This window comes from Lygodium microphyllum, chromosome 24 (assembly GCF_053477565.2).
Source record: "Lygodium microphyllum isolate KBCC chromosome 24, Lygodium_microphyllum_v1.1.10, whole genome shotgun sequence".
NCBI classification, from domain to species: Eukaryota; Viridiplantae; Streptophyta; class Polypodiopsida; order Schizaeales; family Lygodiaceae; genus Lygodium; species Lygodium microphyllum.
Window position 1 is genome coordinate 119,183,071 of NC_141158.1, and position 19,722 is coordinate 119,202,792.

The following is a 19,722-nucleotide window of genomic DNA, read 5'->3' on the forward strand; positions in this document are numbered from 1 at the left end:
TCCCTCTCCCTTCAGCCCTATTTAGCCTTTCCCCCACTTGCACGGGAAAGTTTTGCCAAGTGGCAGCTTTCTTAATCCATTTTCAGCTATTTCCAGCCATTTAATTAATTTTCAGAATTAATTAATTCTGAAAATTAATTCAACCCTAAATCCATGCCTAGAAAATTGACCTTGCCCATCCAAAAATTAATTGACGAGGCCATTTGCAACCCAAAGTGGTCCCATGCATTAATTGACCCTTGGACAAGCATTAATCCATTAATTAATGCCTAGTCCCTAGTGTCACCATCGACACTTAATGGCCAATTAATGGTCCTAGGGGCAAACTGACACCAAAATTCACCTAGAATCTAACAAGTGTAACTTGTTACAACTTTTGCCTTTGACACCCATCTTTTTCACAGGGTTCTTCGGTCTTCAACTATGAGAAAGTAGCTTGCACCTTACATGTGCAACACATGTGCATATTTTAATTGCACATTTGATTAATCCTTTAATCAAATGTCAATTAAACATAAGCAAAGCATCAAATTTTCAGGTCTCCTCCCAATGGCTAAGAATTGTTGAGAATGACTGAGCATAGGTTGAAGGAGATGAGAGAATGTTGTAGAGAGAGTAAATTCTGAGATTTGTTGCGAAGAATTGATCAAAATGAGCTACTGTCCTGTTGTACCAGTCCCAAATGGATGCACCAACAACAATAGGAGCATTAGAGACCGTGATCTTCACAAGAAAGTGCATCAACAGCAATTGGCAGCTTCCCAAGGCCAAGAATATGCAATCTCCATCACCAAAATGGTCTCCAGTGATTGGGAAATTGCCCCAAAAGCTGGCAGTAATAGTCCAACACCTCTTTCCAACAGCTCCAAAATGAAAAAACGAGATTTCTCCTCTCTCTTCAGCCCTATTTAGCCTTTCCTCTGCTTGCATAGAAAAGTTTTGCCAAGTGGCAGCTTTCTTAATCCATTTTCAGCCATTTAATTAATTAATTCAGCTCTTAATCCATGCCCAGAAAATTGACCTTACCTATCCAAAAATTAATTGACTAGGCCATTTGCAACCCAAAGTGGTCCCATGCATTAATTGATCCTTGGACAAGCATTAATCCATTAATTAATGCCTAGTCCTTAGTGTCACCACTGACACGTAATGGCCAATTAATGGTCCTAGGGGCAAATTGACACCAAAATTCACCTAGAATCTAACAAGTGTAACTTGTTACAACTTTTGCCTTTGACACCCATCTTTTTTACAAGGTCCTTCGGTCTTCAACTGTGAGAAAGTAGCTCGCATCTCACATGTGCATCTTTTAATTACACATTTGATTAATCTTTTAATCAAATGTCAATTAAACACAAGCAAAGTATCAAATTTTCACGTCCTCGTGACATAAAGTATCGCAATGCTTAAGGGGAAGAAATGCCTACAACCTAGTGGAGGTTTGAGGCAAGTGAGGTAAAGCTTTCATACGCTTCTTGGTGAAGCTTTGGTATTGTTTCACCAATAGATGCAAAGTGGATGGAAGGGGATGACTTGGTAGACCATCTTTAGTTTTTGTAACTTTATTGAGATGCCTTTTAGTTAAATCCAACTTTAGTTTAGTTTTAGTCAGGTTTAGCAAAGCAAGGGTTTAGAGCATTGCAAAAAAGAACCATTTATGGGTACTTTTCGGATTAGTTTTGTATCAAGTTTTGCATTGGTTACTAATCAATTTTTGCAATAAGTCTGTGATCAATCTGGGATCACATTTGCAACAAAACGTGATCAATTCTCAGATCAGCAAGTAATCACTTGATGAGATTACGCTTAGTTTTCAATGGTTTACAGTTGGTTTCATGGGCAATAGTATGCTAATAAATACCATTGACAATTTCAGCTATGGTTTATGTTGAGAATATGCTTTACTATGGTTGTGAAGTCAAAAGAGTTGAGAAACATGAGTTATGGATGCATCCAATGGGTTTCTAGCAACAACTCTGAATTAATTTTTAGTTTTATGTTATGTATATGCTGACTCAAAATTTTCAACAAATTCGGCGCATATGGTATGCTTACAAAACAGTGGCCAATAATTTAACTGTGATGCTTTATGGAAATTCCAGTGTAATATATTTTTTCCTTTGACAGAGTGCAGTGTAATTAAGGACGATTATAAAGATTTCAAGAGGTGCTTTGTCACGAGGACATAAAATTGTATTGCTTTGCTTAGCATTTGATTAAAAGTTAATCAAATGTGCTAATGTGACTTATATATGTGAGGTGCAAGTCAATTATTTCACAGTGTGAAACTTAAGACCGTGAGATATTGGTTGGTGCCAAAGGCAAAAGTTGTAATAAGTTATTTCTTACATGTACTAGGTGATCCCGATGTCAAATATTGCCCTAGACTAATTTATTTGTTACTAATGTTAGTGGTGACATTAGAGACTAGGCATTAATTAATTAATTAATGTGAGTCTTGTAACAAATCTTTTGTATATTAATTATTACAAAGACATATTGATTAAATGATTCCAAATCAATTTGATGCTTATGTACTTTGAAAGGCGATTTGTATTATTTAAGTATTTCAAGATATGATTAAATGTTCATCTTTCTATTTAAGGCTGGCCAATGACCAAAACGCCCTATAATTATACTTCGGTCATCATTGACGAGATGTCCAAGAGAAATTAAAAATTTTTGTCGAGCGGTCAGATTGACCAATACTAGAAACCTATATAATAAGTGGTTCCAAAAAGTGAAACCAGATGCTCATTATCGAACAAGCAAATCATAAACCAGTGAATCTATATAATGAAGCTCTCAAGAAGCTAAATTTGGCAACTCTCAAAATTTAGGAAGTTACTATTTTTGAAAGTTGCTCAAATGGAAATTTTGTTCGCGTCAAAGGCTTCAGAATTTAAAAGGAACAATTTTATCTTCAGCAGCTATCTCAAATTCTTGAGAGATTTTTAGGGTAGAAAACTTGAGAGCTTTTTTCTCTAGAAAAGTGACATGTGGCATTTAGAAGAGGACATGTGTCATTTTGAAGAGACAAGTGTCCTTACACTTGTCGTTTGTAGCCTCTACTTTCCACTTTTAAGCACCTAAGTCTCACACCTATATATTGAAGCTCTCTCTCTTCATTTGAAACAGACTCTCGTGTTGAAACTTCAGCCGCATGCTTTGTACTCTCATCCAAGAAATAGTTTCTACTTATGTTGATCTAATTCAAGCACTAAAGAAAATAATCAACTTGTTGTACGGAGTTTGCGGAAATTAGGGTTTCAAAACCCTAGTTTGCAGAATTGCTATAAATTAGTCATTTTGTATATGGTTCAAACACTTCGTGTTAATGGTTTTGTTTCAATAAAATCCTGAAAATGGGAAGGGGCCGGTTTCCCTCTCAATGTGGTGTCGACTCTTCTCTCTCTCTCTCTCTCTCTCTCTCTCTCTCTATCTTCTAAATTTTCATGGTGATAATTGATTAAGTCGGTTAAGTTCAAAGCATTGTCATTCTCACGTTCTTTCCTGTACTTACATTGGTATCAGAGAAAAAACTTCTTTTTTTTTTGCCTCCATCCTTTCAAGCTAATGTGCAGCGAGAATGGGATGAGCTAAAGCAAAGCTATGGAGACAATATTGAAATATATATCAATAGATTTGTGGTCGTTTCTCTTAAGTTTATCTTTCTTAATGAAGTTCCTTCCAATATGGAGATGAGAAAGTTTATCCATGGATTACATCCGACCGTATGACGAGCTGTTAAGATGACAAAGCCTGATACTTTGGAAGAAATCCAAGATGGAGCCTTAGAAGCTGAAGGACTGTATATACCATGGATGCTTGGTAAAGCCTCAAAGGGAGAACCACAAAGGAAGAAGATCAAGATGCTTGACCAAAAGAAGGTAGATAAGAAAGAACCAAAGCATAAGGATGGAGGTAGAGTATCTTTGCCATCCAAATAGAAGCTAACATATTAGCAGAATATATAAGAGAATGATCATGTTTCTCTTATGGAGAAAAAAGACACATGACTAGTCAATGCCCTAATAAATCAAAGAAGGAAAACTGGCCCCGAAAGACACATTAGGAAAATGTTGTACCTAAGGAATCCTTGCAACAGGATGAAACTTTTTGTGGCTTGGGATAAGATTGCTAATCAACTTGTTTTCATTCATTTTGATATAGGGGCTATCTATCACTATATCCATCCTTGGATTCTTGAGGTTCTAGATCTACCAAATGAGAGATTTGAAACACCAGAAATGTTAGGTGTTGCTTTTCAAGGAATGGAGTTTGAAGTTACTCCCATTATTGGGAAACTACAAATATAGATAGGAGATTATGTAGATCATGGGAGTTTTGTCATGGGAGATCTTGGTCATTGTGATGTTCTATTAAGAATACCTTGGCATAGAAGAATAGATCCAGCCATTGATTGGAATCAAAATAAGTTTAGATCCCCTTTTAAGGGTAAAAATATATCTTTTGATGTGGGAGTGAAAGAAAACTCTATTTCCATCTTATTCCATGTATAAATTTGTAAAGCAATGAAAAAGTATATTTTCTCGTACTTGATTTTTATTAAAGATTCTAACAAAGAGTCTAGAATTGAAGAATCTAGCTTAGATATAAATGAGGATCGAATGAGTTTCTTAAAAGAGTATGAAGATTGTTTTGCATATACTTTATTTGACGAGTTACCACCAGAGAGATCAGAAGATCGTCACATTGATCGCATTCTTAAGAGCTCACCTCCAAATAGGCCACCCTATCGTGTGAGTCCAACACTACATGAGGAGATCATGAAACAAATGAATGAGCTCTTGGAGAAGCGTTTAATAAGATCCAAATTTTCACCTTTTTGTTCTCCAGTTCTCTTAGTGTAGAAGAAAGATGCATTTTGATGTATATGTGTGGATTACAAGGCCCTCAATAAAATTACAATTCAAAATAGGTTTTTCATTCCAAGAATTGATGATATCTTGGATGGATCCAAAGTATTTAGCTGGATTGACTTGAAGAGTGGCTACTGTTAGATAAGGATTGCTCCTCAAGATATTCATAAAATAGCATTCATGACAACTTTTGGTTTGTACGAGTTTCTTATGCTACCATTTGGTCTCACCAATGCTCCTACAACCTTTAATAGAATGACGAAAATAATCTTTAGTGCATATCGGGAGTTCATAGGTATTTTCTTTGATGATATGTTGGTTCATTCAAAAGATGAAGAAGAGCATAAGCAACACTTGAAAATAGTGTTTCAAGAACTCTGCAAATACAAACTTTATGTCAATGGTAGTTTTTCCTAGAATACATTCACTACTTGGGCCATATTGTATCCAAAGATGGAATTCGGATGGATCCAAAAAAACTCAAGGCTATTGTAGAATGGTTAGAATTGACTAGGGTTCATGAAATTCAAAGTTTCTTGGGATTATACTCTTACCACAGGAGATCCATTAAATGGTTTTCAGTGATTGCTAGACAATCGCATGATTTAACCAAGAAAGTAGTGGCATTTTAATGGACCAAACTAGAGAAGAAAGCTTTTAAAGCTCTAAAGTTCTATATTAGCAAAGGATTTGTTTTGATTATATCTAATTTGTCGAGACATTTCTTTGTGGAATGTGATGTTTCAAGAGATTGCATTGGCGCAGTCTTAAACTAGGAAGAGCATGCAATTGCTTATGTAAGCAAAAGGTTGCAAAATGTAAAAAGAAATGCTACTATGTATAAAAGAGAGTTAATGGCCATTATTGCTTTAAAAGATTAGAGACACTATCTTTTAGGTGGATAATTTATTATTAAGACAGATTATGACAAATTGAGACATTTTCTCAACCAAGCAAAGATTTCTAAAAAACATATTCGATGGGCCAATTATTTAGCTCAATTTAACTTATGAATATTGCATATTCTTGGAAAGCAAAACAAGGTAGTTGATGCCTTATCAAGAAGACCTCAGATTCATGCAGTATCAATGATTCATCATACAGATTTTATTAGTATGAGGGACATGTATGCTTCTAATGAAGATTTTAAAATCATATGGAAAAATTTATAACTTGATAAAAGGGTAAACTCTTATGTTATTAAAGATGGGTTTTTTATGATGGAGAATAAGTTATGCGTTACTAAAGATTTCAGGCCTAAAGTAATGGAAGAATGTCATGCATCACCTTACATGGCTCATCGTGGTATTCTGGCGACAACCAAGGCACTTGAAATATTTTTCTTTTGGCCAAGTCTTTGATGAGACATTGAGCAATTTATCAAAGAATGTCTTGTGTGCCAAAAGATTAAGTTTGATCACCAAAAGCTTATAGGGCTTTTGCAAGCATTACCAATTCCAAGTCAACCTTGGGAAAGCATTGCTATGGATTTTATTTTTGGCTTGTCAAAATCAGCAAACAGTAATAATGACGTACAAACTATTATTGACAGATTTAGTAAACATGCTCATTTTATTTGAGTCAAGAAGACTATCAAGTCTCAATATATGGCTAGAATATTTATTCAATAAATCTTTAAGTATCATAGGTTGCCACAATTCATTACAGGTGATAGAGATTCATGAACCACTAGTCTCTTTTGGGGAGCTCTTTTTGAAAATTTGGATACAAAGCTTACTTTTCGTCTTTTTATCATCCTTAAACAGATAGCCAAAGTGAGATAGCCAATCTCAGAATATTTGATATGGTGAAGTACTATTGCTATGAAGCTAACCAATAATGGGGAAAGTATTTGCCTTTGGTAGAATATGCCTATAACAACATAGTTCATACTTGTACAGGTAAAGCACCATTTGAGATTATATATGGAAAACCACTCTTTCTATCTATTCTCAAAACCAAGGAGGAGATATTTCATGCCGATGAGTTTGTATATGATATAGATACAACATTATCCCAAGTTAGAGAAGCTTTATAAAGATCTTAAGAAAAACAAAAGAAAGTAGTAGATAAGTATCTAAGGCAATTGATTTTACAAAAAGGAGATTCAGTATGTGAAACTAGCCTTTCTCCTCAGATAGGGTGGTTTCATGGTTTCGTTGCGGGGACACCACTTAATCCCTTGATTTGGTGGGCTCGAGGCACCTGGTTGCAAGCCACAACTTTGTGCTAGCGCTGATTTTTACTCTCAGCTGAGAAATTACAGCAATATGTCTTCATACAGTGAGATGGACTCAAGCATAATGATGATGCCTCTCAATATGAATGTTCACGTGGGAATGAAGGAAATGCAATGTCTGACCTTGAACAAGGCTCAGACCATGGATAACAAGCTGAAAATGTTGTTGTTAGGCAAGATGCACGGCCTTCAGGGCATAAGGATGCTGATGACCAGCAAAGTGAAGAGGAATTTGATGACCAGTTCAAGAATCGGATGAGGATAGCAGCAAATCTCTTTGTTGAATTGTCAAAGGATCTTCAATTTACCTGATTTTTGAATGCTCCAAAGAAGGATAGCAAATGCAAGAAGAAGAAGACATCTTCTACACCTTGGGGATAGCAAGATGCACCGAAGGTAATGTCAAACCCTTCATTTGAAGCTCCCAAAGATGCTAATGAAATAAAAAGATTGGTACCTACAGGGCAAGAAATGCAAATGCAAGGCCATCACACAAGTGCCAATCCAATGGAACTTGGACAACCAGGCGTGCATGCAATGATGGGGCAGCTAGGATATTTTGGTGGAAGTACGATTTTTCATGCTATGGTTGGACAAGGACTGCATATGGGATTGTATGCCACAAATCCCTATGGTATGCAGCAACCAATGCATGGAGTGCAAGGCCCAATGTATTCGGGTATGACTAGAAATATGCAAAACCCTATGTATGGCAGCATTGGCTTGATGCCTGGGGCACAAAGTAGCATGTTTGGTACTGCATCTGCACCCTTGAATGCTTATGGGGCTTAAGGAATGAATGTTGGTCATGCAAAGGCTCCGTTTCACATTGGTTTTGATGTGAATTCAGCAAATGTACCCTTTTTGCAGGAGGCAGTGTATGACAACTTGGCACCCAAGGGGGCAGCAAAAGACTACAATGAGGGTGGAAAAGGAGTGAAGTTTGAGTCCTTCAATGGTGTAGAAGATAAGCTGAAAGCTTTGACTTTCATTCATCAGTTTGATGGATCCTATTCAGGGGGGAACTTCACGGAGTCCTCAAAGATTCGAAAGGCAGCCACTTTCTTGAAAGAGAATGCATTACAGTGGTGGTCCACTCTTTTGATGCAAGGTAGAGCACCGTCAACGTGGGTACAATTCAAGCAAATGTTTGCATCGAATTGGTTGACAAGTACCTTTGAGGTGGACATCATGACAACTTGGAATAAGATGGATGCTAAGGAATGTAAGAATTTGGAGCCATATAATAAGAAGTTTTGGGATGCATTGCTGCCAATTACTTCTTATTGCTCTGTATCCCTTCATGAGCAAGTGGAAAAATATGTTTGTGGACTGCCCAAAGGAGTTAGGGATTTTTGTATTAAATCCACCGTATCTAGCATTAACTCTAATAAGCCTTTATCCCAAGTCACTAAGCTTGGAACAAGAGATTATGGGCGGTTTTAAGTCAGTGAAAAGATTAATGATGTTTGTTACTGGTTACAACTTTTAGAGTATTGGAGAATTCACAATGCTTTTCATATTCATCTTTTCTGAAGCCTTATGAAGGGCCTTTTACTATTGTAACCTGTAGTAGAGGATCCATCTAAAGTAGATGAAGAATAGGAGATACTTCAATTAGGGGAAATAGTCTTTCATATGATCAAAAAATGAAAAAGCAATATTTCTAAAAAATTCATTTTGAAATTTATAAATTGCTCATTTAGATTCTAAATGAATGTCAGAAGAGTATTTTAAAGACTATCCAGAAATACTTGCAGCTTATGAAGAAGCTATGGAATCAGAAATACTTTAAGCAATGTCTTGACTCTTGAGAATAAGATGGGTCAAGGATTTGAAGAGCGAGGGATGTAACAAACCTTTAATATATTAACTATTACCAAGATATATTGGCTCAACAATTTCAAATCAATTTGATGCTCATGTATTTTAAAAGGCGATTTATATTATTTAAGTATTTTAAGCTATGATTAAATGTATATCTTTCTATTTAAGGGTGGCCAATGACCAGAACACCTTATAATTACACTTCGGTTGTCATTGACGAGATGCCTAAGAGAAATTAAAAGTTTTAGTTGGGCGGTTAGATTGACCAGAAAGCGTAGATGACTATGACTTTTATACTCAGATAGTTATATTGACTAGAAGCCTACATAATGAGTGGTTTCAGAAAGTGAAACCAAATGCTTATGATGAAAGAAACAAACCATGAACCGGTGAATCTCTATAATGAAGCTCTTGAAAAGCTAAATTTGACAACTCCTAAAATTTAGGATATTACTATTTTTAGAAGTTGCTCAAATGAAAATTTTGTTCATGTTAAGTACTTAGGAATTTCCCAAGGAACAATTTTGTCTTTAGTAGTTATCTCAAATTCTTAACCGTTTGAGAGATTTTTAGAGTAGAAGGTTTGGAAGTTTCTTTATCTAGAAAAGTGACGTGGCATTTAGAAGATGACATTTTCTCATTTTGAAGAGACAACTGTCTCTACATTTGTCATTTTCAACAAACACTTCTCATTTGTAGCCTCTACTTTCCACTTTTAAGCATCTAAGTTTCACACCTATAGATTGAAAGTCTCTCTCTTCATTTGAAAAAGGCTCTCGTGCTGAAATTTCAACTGCATGCTTTGTACTTTCCTATCTTTTGCTCATGTAATAAACAGTTTCTACTTGGCTTGATCTAATTCAAGCACTAAAGAAGAGAATCAACTTATTGTACGGAGTTTGCAGAAATTAGGGTTTCGAAACCCTAGTTTTCAGAATTGCTATAAATTAGTCCTTTTGTATATGGTTCAGACACTTAGTGTCCATAGTTTTGTTTCAATAAAATCTTGGAAAGGGAAAGAGGTCAGTTTTCCTCTCAATGTGGTATCGACTCTTCTCTCTCTATTTGTCTATCTATTTATCTTTTTATTTATCTATCCTCTAATTTTTCATGGTGATAATTGATCAAGTTGGTTAAGTTCAAAGCATTGTCATTGTCGTGTTCTTCTGCACACTTACAGTCTAAGGGTCAGTAAATAACTGCTCAGGTATACATAGAAGATAAATTGGCCTAGCCATTTTAATTATTGAAGGATGGAATCAAATTCTTAAGTAAGAAGGCAACAGATGGCAGCTTGATTATCTTGGTTTTGTATGTTGATGACATATTGATTGCTGGCAGGGATACTCATGCCTTGGATTCATTGAAGAAAAGTCTTCATGGCAGCTTTGACATGAAGGATCTTGGTGATGCAAGTCACATTCTTGGCATGCGAATACTCAGAGATAGATCAAAAGGCTTACTCTATCTATCTCAACAAGATTATATCTTCAAAGTTTTGCAGCGTTTCAATATGGAGGGGGAGGGGGGGGGGGGGCGCGGGGGGAACAATTGGGGTTCCATTGCCTCCATATGTGAAACTTAGTGCAGAGGACAGTCCTACATCTGATGATGAGAAGGCTGAAATCGCCAAGATACCATATGGTTCAGCTGTTGGCAGTTTGATGTATGCTATGGTTGCTACACATCCTGACATTGCCTTTGCAGTGGGAGTGGTTAGCAGATACATGGCAACCCCTGGCAAGAAGCATTGGGATGCAGTGAAAGGTATTATGAGATACCTCAAAGGCACAAAGGAGTTGTGCATTTGTATTGGAAAGCAGAAGGCATCTGTTGTTGGCTTTACGGATGCAGACTATGTTGGTCATGTGGACTGCAGGAAGTCCACTTCTGGGTATGTGTTTACTTTCATAGGAGGAGCAGTCTCTTGGATCTCCAGGCTACAAAAGTGTATTGCATTGTCTACTACATAGGTAGAGTATATGGCTGCCGTTGAGGCATGCAAGGAGACTTTATGACTTTCACATTTGGTGGGAGAGCTTGGCATTACAGAGTTACCTGTTCTCCATTGTGATAGTCAGAGTGCTATCATGCTATCGTCTTTCATGCAAAGACAAAGCACATACAGGTGAAGTACCACTTCATTAGAGATGTACTTGTCGGCAAGAGCATTGAGCTTGTCAAAGTGCACACAGATGATAACCTTGTAGACCTTCTCACGAAGGGTCTTCCAGCAAAGCGGTTTGCTCATTGTTGATAGATGATGGGAGTTGGATAGATATATGTATTTCAGCTTTGTACATACATAGACTTAGCTGATTCTTTTCTTCTCTTAAGGCACATTGCCTTTAGGTGGGAGGTTGTTGGGAATAAAGGCCTTGTGCCTTTTAAATGTGCTCGGGTGTTCTTACACCCTTAGCACTTGCACTTACACATATATTTCTATCTAAAACCTAAAGGTACACGCTCGTCATTGTACCTAAAAACGTGCTCACTCTCTACTCTGCTCTCTCTCTCTCTCTCTCTCTCTCTCTCTTTGAGTCTCTCACAGCGCATAACGACTCTCTCTGAAACCAGCCTTCCTTCTTGGATAGGGTGGTTTAACCTGATTAAGCACTTAATTATAGCAATTAGCAAATGAACATAAACTGAAATGCTCACTTTACCTTCATAAACTTGGACAGTGGACATACTGTTGGCCCCAAAAATGGTGCCCCTTTCGATATTTCTTTAATTTCAATTGCCGATGGATAAATTACGAGCCGAGATTTCACAATCTCCTTGGCTGATTCAAAAGCCCCTTGCTATTCCAATAATCAACAAAGCATTCGGGCAAATTGCCCCTTGATTTTCACCCAAGACTTGCCCTAATGGAACCCCAACTGGTCAAATGCTGCCCCAGATTCACAATAGATGGGCTGGCATTTGAAATCCTCACAATTCCAAGAATTTCCGGTGCTGATTTCAGTGTATAATGCCTTTGATTGATGGCACGGGTCCCAAGGTGGCTGCTAAACCCTAATTATTGCTGTAATTTAGGGTTTATAGCTGTAAACTCTCTGCTGTTCACCAAATTTGGTTGTACTCTGCTACCCATGGCTGAGAATTGCTGAGAATACTTGACCATAGACTGGAGGAGATGAGAGAATGCTGTTGAAAGAGAGAAAATCAGCTGAAATGTATCTTTTGATTCGTAGCTCTGATGACAAATCTGGTGGCACCAATAGCTTCAAAAGGGGGGTAAAACACTAGCTCAACTGACGAGCCCTCCTCTCCTACCACCGTCTCTCTTAAGGCGGAAGAGAAAACCTGCTGCTCCTTGTCCTATCGCGGCGTGCGATCAATCGTCGTCGCCTCTCAGAGCCAAATCTGATCACCTCCTGTCCCTCCACCAAGCTCCGAATGACTGCCATTCAGCTTCCACTACCCTCCAACAGCCTTCTCCCTAGTTGCATGGGAAAGTTTTGCCAATTGGTAGCCTTCCTAATGGATTTTCAGTCATTAAATTAATTTTTCAGAATTAATTAATTCTGAAAATTAATTTCAGCCCTTTTGACCTTGCCCAAAATTAAATATGCCCATCTGTAATGAAATTGGCTAGGCCATTTGGCACTGGGAGTGGTTCCCAATCTCTGTTGACCCTTAGACTAGCATTAATTTCCTAGTGTGGCCATTGATACTTAATGGCCAAACAATTGTCCTAGGGTCCAATGTGGCACCAACTGACCATCAAAACCGAGTTGGCATAACTTAACACAACTTTTGTCTTTAACACCCAATGCATGCTCGTGGTCCTTGGCCCGTTCCCATGAAATAACTGCCATGTGCATCACATGTGCTAAACAACCTTGCATATTTGATTAGTAACTTAATCAAATGTTACTAGCAAGATTAAAGCATCTCAAAATTTCACGTCCCCGTGACATACTCTCTCGATCTCCGTTCCTAACCAGTTCCTACAATGAGAGCTTATTTCAAATGAAGAGAGAGATCTCTAATATATAGGTGTGGGGCGTGGGTGCTCAAAAGTGGAAAGTAGAGGCTACAAATGAGAAGTGTTTGTTGAAAATAAGAAGTGTAGGACACTTGTCTCTTCAAAATGACACATGTCCTCTTCTAGCCTTTGCATCTCATTGTGCAAGCACCATTGAGCGGATCTTGAGCTATCTCCATGAGTGGTTCTTCCACCACACCACCACTCCTCTTCACCACATTATTACTTTCTCTCCCTTTCCCTTGTCATCGGTACCCTTGAGTGGTTGTATTAACTTTTTTATTTTGTGATGTGTTGGATCTAACCATTCCTCTCATTCTCTCCTCATGGCATAGTTACTCGATAAGTTGCAAACTATATCTTTTCCACCCAAGAAAAGAAGGTTTGTCCAATGCCTTGGCCTCTCTAGGGTGACCAATTGGACTCCCTTGGTAAGATAACCATCGCCTTTGTAGTCTTGGCAGGCCATTGGGCAACCGATGTGTACCCTTTGTTTGATGTCCTAGCTGCTTAAGGGTTAACGCCTTGGGGTACAAAAATGGACTTGATTTTTTCTTCTAGTTCCTTCTTGGTTCCAATTTTGGGCGTGAGAGAAGATGTTGAGCTAGAAATACATTACAAACTTATTAGCTCTTTAAAACAGCCCCAAAACACGTAAATTACCAAAAGTTTCATTAAATGGTGCACAGTCCTAGAGAGCTTCTATGGCCCATAAGAAAAACCCTAATTTGGCAGGGTCTGTTTGTATCTATAAATAGATAGGCTGCCCACCACTCGGCCCATCCTGTGCAGGTTTCTCACGCCAGTATGCGGATTTCAGCCATCAGCCACGACCGACAAGGTGCTCAGCCCTTGGCAACTACAACCCTTCGTCCTACAATACCTAGTGACCTGTCTACAGATGTTGCCTTGCTGCCTAGAGCCATCAACCTGCTGTGTTTACAGTTTTTTAGTTGTCTTCAGCTGCTTCCTCATTGACTGCACCTCTTTAGCCTGCGTTCACAGCCCCTAGAGCCAAGCAATAGGTTGCTGCCCCTTTTGATGTTTATTGCAGCCAGCATTTTGCTGTCCACTAGGCTGCTTGCATCAGTACACTCCATTTCTGTTGGTGCCCGTCTGTCCTCTGCCGCAGTTATCAGTTCTTAGCTCGTTTGGGTGGTACACTATTGTGTTTACCAGATTTCAATCTCTTAACTGCTACATTTTGGTGAGCAGCCTACTGCCTTTCCACATTCAGCACTCTTTCAGCTCCAACTGGTGGTTACAACACTTGTAATCCGTCCTCGGTGAACATCACTCTCTGACATCATTCACTGCTCTGCCTTTGAGCATTTTGTACACCATTCATTTACCGCATTGATTTATTCACTCGGAGTTCTCTTCTTTCTCTGTTTGTGTTTGTATTTTTGCATTTTGTGTTAGGGTTTGTATTTATTGCATTACTATCTGAGCTATTCTGTTTCAGTTGTATTCATGCATTCTGTGTTCTCTCTGTGCAAACCTTGGCATATCTTCACATTAGGGAGGTGTCTCCTGCAAAGGGTTATCTAGCTGCAATTGTGCTATAGGCTACATAGAGAGAGAGAGAGAGAGAGAGAGAGAGAGAGAGTATTTTCTTAACACTAATTGTCCCTCTAGGTGGATCGCATGGACACGGAAGCTCCCATAGAAGTGGTATAGTTTTTCCTATTTTTATTAATGGGAACTAGCTGAGTTTAGTGTTATTTTGCACCTTATGTTGTTTCAGTTTTGTATGGAACTGAGTGATTTTTTGGCTCATTGATTCACAGAATCAGGATATAAGCGGCGCCGCGGAGATGATGACTATAGATCTTCTGAGCGATATCGCAGAGATAGAGAATCAAGAGCTGTATGTCATGTTTTGGAAGTTGTTTCTAGTTATTTATCATGCCATGCTTTATTTCTTATCTTTAATTTTATCTTTTAGGAAAAGAATCCTCGATTTAGGGAGAGACGTGATTCGGATGATGAAGACTCTTCGAGACATTGAAGGCATTCCACTAAAAGTATGTGCAAGCATCTTTACAGTGGATGGCTGAGCTTGATATGATTTTCCATAAAGTATCTGTACAAGCACGTAGGCACGAGTTCTGCAAATGGAATTGGAGATTAAAGAGGTAGCTGTTTTGAAACAATGTGTCCTTGCTTTTGCCATTATGTCATTTTTTTTGTTCTCGCAAAATGTTAGCATGCTAAGTCACAATTTGGTGAGATCCATATGTCTAAACAATAGTGAGGCAGTGAAGCTTAATTGCACATAACCATGCACCCTTTTTTGAATACCTCTCTCTACCCTATTAATGTGCAAGGTTTTCAATCTTTTGAGCTGAATCACATTCTCAATTTATGACTGCAAATCTATCGGGATGTTGAACAATTTTAAATGCTTTGGGTTGTCTATAGGGAGTGTCCACCTACATGGCATGTTATAGGGATACTTTCCACACATACATGCTTCTTGGTCCAAAGAGAAATACTTGCAAAATCAGTGCGGGCCTTGTGTAAGAGAATTACTACTTAGGCAAGCTTGTAGTCTTTGACCTATTAGCTTGGATTCTCAATCATGATCTAGCCATGGCTTCTTCATACGCGTAATGATTATCTTGTCACCATCACTTCTTGACTTGAGAATTAGAAACGAACTAAATGTCTAATTTATTGTAAAAGTTTGTGTTAGCAATGAAATTAACATTTTCACATGTTTTTTAAACCCATAAAATCTTGCAAATCCTTTTTGAATCTAAACAAAAGATAAAGAAGATACCTCATATCCTTGGGAATAAAACCTTGCCTTTTGATTTTCACTAGCCAATTGGCAAGCAAATGACAAATGACTTATCTTCTTACGTGGTAACTCACTCGTATTTTGTTGTACACACCTTTTGTTATACATTATACCAATGGCAAGCCACTCTAGTTTAATGTATTGCCATGTGTGATCATCCACTTGAACGAGTAAGATAAGTTTTTTATTCCATCCCTTTCGACATTGATTTGAATTTTTCCAAGTCTTTCGAATTTGAACACCCTTTTGTTGAGTAGATGTAGTGCAAAATATTACTATCATTTACGCGTTCAAAAAGGTATTGATGTCTTCTTTGTTGTATGCAAGAACTAATTCAAGAAGCTAGCTTTGACAATTGGTAGGGACCTTTATCAACCAGTTTTGAATTGTGAAATCAGTACTTCTACTAGTTGTGATTATCAAAGTCTTTTTAAATGTGTTAATGAGCGAAAGGTTTGACAAGCATGGATACTCTTACTTTTAGAGGGTTTGCTAAATTGAAGCATATGATGGTTGATGGATGAGCGAGATTCTTAGGAATCCATATATCAAGGCTTGATGTTTGCCTCTTGTGGACCAGAGTAGTGATGCGTGGCATCTATACCTTTTGTCAAAAAGAGTTAAGGTATTTCATGTGGAGGTTGCTTATGAGAAGTTTTAGTTTTATAAATGTATATGCTATGAAACAAGAGAATTGGTGTATTATTTGATGTAGATGTAAATTGGACCTTGGATTGTTGGCTTGTTGGCTCATGTCATTTTAAAATTGAGGCTTAATCTTCTTTTTGTGGTAGTTCTTTTGAAGTGTTTGGGTACAAATTTTGTGGTGTTCTACGTGAGCCCTTTTGGGTGTAACCAATCCATCTCCAATTTACTTAGCTTTAGAGAGGTCCTTTAAGCTAGAATCTTTGGATTATTAAAAAGTTGCATTCATTCAAGATGTCAATGTTGTAATTGACAAAATAACAAAACTTTGATTATGATGACTCATGGATCAACTTGTAGCTCTTTTCATTGATTACAAAAGAACCATTTGTTTACTAAAGGCTCTTATGGAGCCTTAAGTTGTAACATTTATTGTGGATTACTTAATAGAAACACATTAAAATGTAACTTCTAGTAATTGTCCCCTCTATTGGTGTGAAAGATGAACTCCGCAACTTTAGATCCTATTCCAAAAGCTTGTTCTTATATGATGATGTTTTTAAGCTTATTTAATGTTTACAAGCTTTTTCTGTTTTGGGTGGATTAACACAAAAGTTGCACTTTGCGAGATGTAATGAATCTTCTCAAGTAAGAAAAGTTTGATGTCTTTATGTAAAAATAATTTCCACATATTGTTGCAAAATTGTAGACATAGTCAAGGGGAAGTGGTTAAACTTTACTAGCATCATTTACGTTTATGAGAAGTATGCTCAAGTTTCATCTATGGATGTAAGCAAGCTTATCTTCAATGCTTATGCATCATTCTCTTTTAGTTAACTATCACAAAATGTTACCCTTGGTAGGTAAAGTAATTAACGTGGAAGATATTAATTGTTTCTCTATTCAACCAACCAAGTGAAGGCTCATTATATTATACATGAATGAGTTAGGCTTAAGATTGAGTTAGTGGATGTGAGGTCTCTTGTCCTTTTTCTTTCCTTATTTCTTGCAACCTACTCTTTTTTAACTAAGTTATAAGAGAAATCTCAACCACACGAAATTAGGAAGCTTTGTTTTGTAACAAACATCAGTTCTCATGGCTAGCTAAAGGTGAGATTGAAACTCTTACTCGTTATGTTTGTGCTCTTCACCATAAGAGGCGAGTAAAACAAATTTTCACATTTTGGTTAGAATCATGGGACATGGACCTAATAGAGAGCTTGTGAGCTCTTTGGTTTGGGCAAGTGTGAAATAGGTGAAAATGAGGCTTGAAGAGAATTACACTTCTTGCCAAATGCTCAACCCAACATAGATGAAAGGATCAAAAGAGTACTTCTATAGTGTGGAATAAATAAAGAACAAAAACCTTCACTACTAGGGATAACTTATGAACTTAAAAACATGACATTATCCAAACCATTTGTAATCCAAATTATACACCTCTAAGCATTCTCCTTGTGTGAGCAGAGAATAATATTTAGAGTTGGAACTATGGAAGAAATAAATCTTGCCATGACACGAGATCCAGACACTATAACTAAGTTCATGATTATTCTTTGTGGTTCAATTTCTCAAGAACACAAGGGATACTTACGTATCTTGATTGACAAAGTAGAAGATTTGAAAAAATATGACTTCTATTCTACTTCAAAGAGAACATGAATTTCATGAAAACCTTTCATAAGGTGGCCAACTTACTCCATGTGTTGAGTGTGTTAGGATCAAGTCCAAATATAGCCAAGGATCTAACACACTCAACCCATGGAGTAACTTGCTCATTCAAACACATGATACTGATGTGTCTTGCTTGTGAAAAAGTAGTAAAGATTGGACACATGGATTTGAGTCCCACTCATAGGACTAGATGATTTTTTGAGTAGAATTAGTGCAAATCTAAGTGGTTTTGATGGCATGGATCCACCCTATGGCAAGGCCATCCAATACATAGACATAATGACACATATAAGTATGCATATAAGTACATGTTTTTTCGTTGCAAATACTCACACAGGAACGCATACACATGCCCGCGTGCTCTCTCTCTCTCAACCATTTGTGTATTGCTTTTGTGGTAATAGTCTTATGAATGTCAGAATGCAACTTGACAACCACATGTATGCTAATTAGCAATCACATGTACTAATTAATACCAAATGTGCATTAAAAATCGATTGTATACTAATTAGAATAATTGACATAAGGTTCTTGTACTTGAATCCCAAAATGTGATGTCATCTTAGTGAAGAAAGTACCAAATTACATTTCTAAGTTTGTTAAGGAAATTGAAAAGTTTCACGGGATGTTATATCAATATGAATTTGCTAGTCAATTTGATCAACTAGATGATGCAAATGGATTCTTATCTACCATAAACGTGGGTAAGGTCTCAAAACTATGCATATCTTAGATTGCATAGACTTAATACAATGCTATGGATACCATCATTAAGCAATGCTTCTATTCTCTCAAGCCCTTGTTGATCAAGAGATTCACACCCCTTATGCACATCAATAGTGTGGATATGAATCAAAAGAAGAGGGTTAGTGCATGACTATGTGCTTAGAGCTAGGCGCATCCATCAATAGAGAGGAAAGCTATGATTCTTTATGAGCTTTTCGCCCATTTTCTTCCTTGGAAAATGAACAACTCACCCAAGTGTTTGATGAGTCTACGAGGGTAGAGGAAAACCAATTGCAAAAAAGTAAAAGAAGAGAGGACATGTGTAATCCTTCATGATAAGACTACAATGATAGCCACAAACCCAGTAAATCTATGAGCTTACGGGTGCCTTGAAAAGAAATAAATGGTAAAGTTGACATAGTTAGGTAATGCAATCATGTAGTGTCTTAAGGGGTAGAGTTAGGAAGGAAGACATAATGGTGACATGGACCCCACTAAAACTTGCATATGAAAGCGTGGAATGCCTAACCTAGAGACAATCTTTTAAGGCAATAGTTGGTAACCTATATACAATCTTTAAGCAACACTCTTGATTGTCAAGAGAGCTTTAATGGAAAATGGGAGAATGCATCTGGCCATCATTATGTTGTCGATACTATGTCTTTGCAACTTCATGTTTTCTTTTACTTTTTGGGGAGAGTTTCACTTGGTAAAGAAATTTCCAAGTGGTTTTGGGCACTTATGAGGGCAATTGCAACTTGGGTGATTTTTGGTTTGTAAAGAGTTTTAACAAGCTCTTGTTGGCTCTATAGCAAAGAGAGATTAAATTTTCTTGTTTAGTGGGCTACGACGCTAACTTTGTCAATGTCCTTCCTTGGACAATAGGTTATCCCTCATTGAAGTATTGCAATGTGAATTTACTATATCG

General features: G+C 37.4%; 1 protein-coding gene across 1 annotated transcript in view; it reads left to right on the forward strand.

Moving 5' to 3' along the window:
- LOC148015573 (uncharacterized) overlaps positions 1–15,146 on the forward strand; it is a 69,399-nt gene extending 54,253 nt beyond the window's left edge. The window contains exons 6-8 of the mRNA XM_087665060.1: positions 14,582–14,617; positions 14,734–14,813; positions 14,892–15,146. Of these exons, the coding sequence (XP_087521186.1) occupies positions 14,582–14,617; positions 14,734–14,813; positions 14,892–14,954 (179 nt within the window). The 3' untranslated portion in view covers positions 14,955–15,146. The remainder of the gene's footprint in view (positions 1–14,581; positions 14,618–14,733; positions 14,814–14,891) is intronic.
- The last annotated feature ends 4,576 nt before the right edge of the window (positions 15,147–19,722 follow it).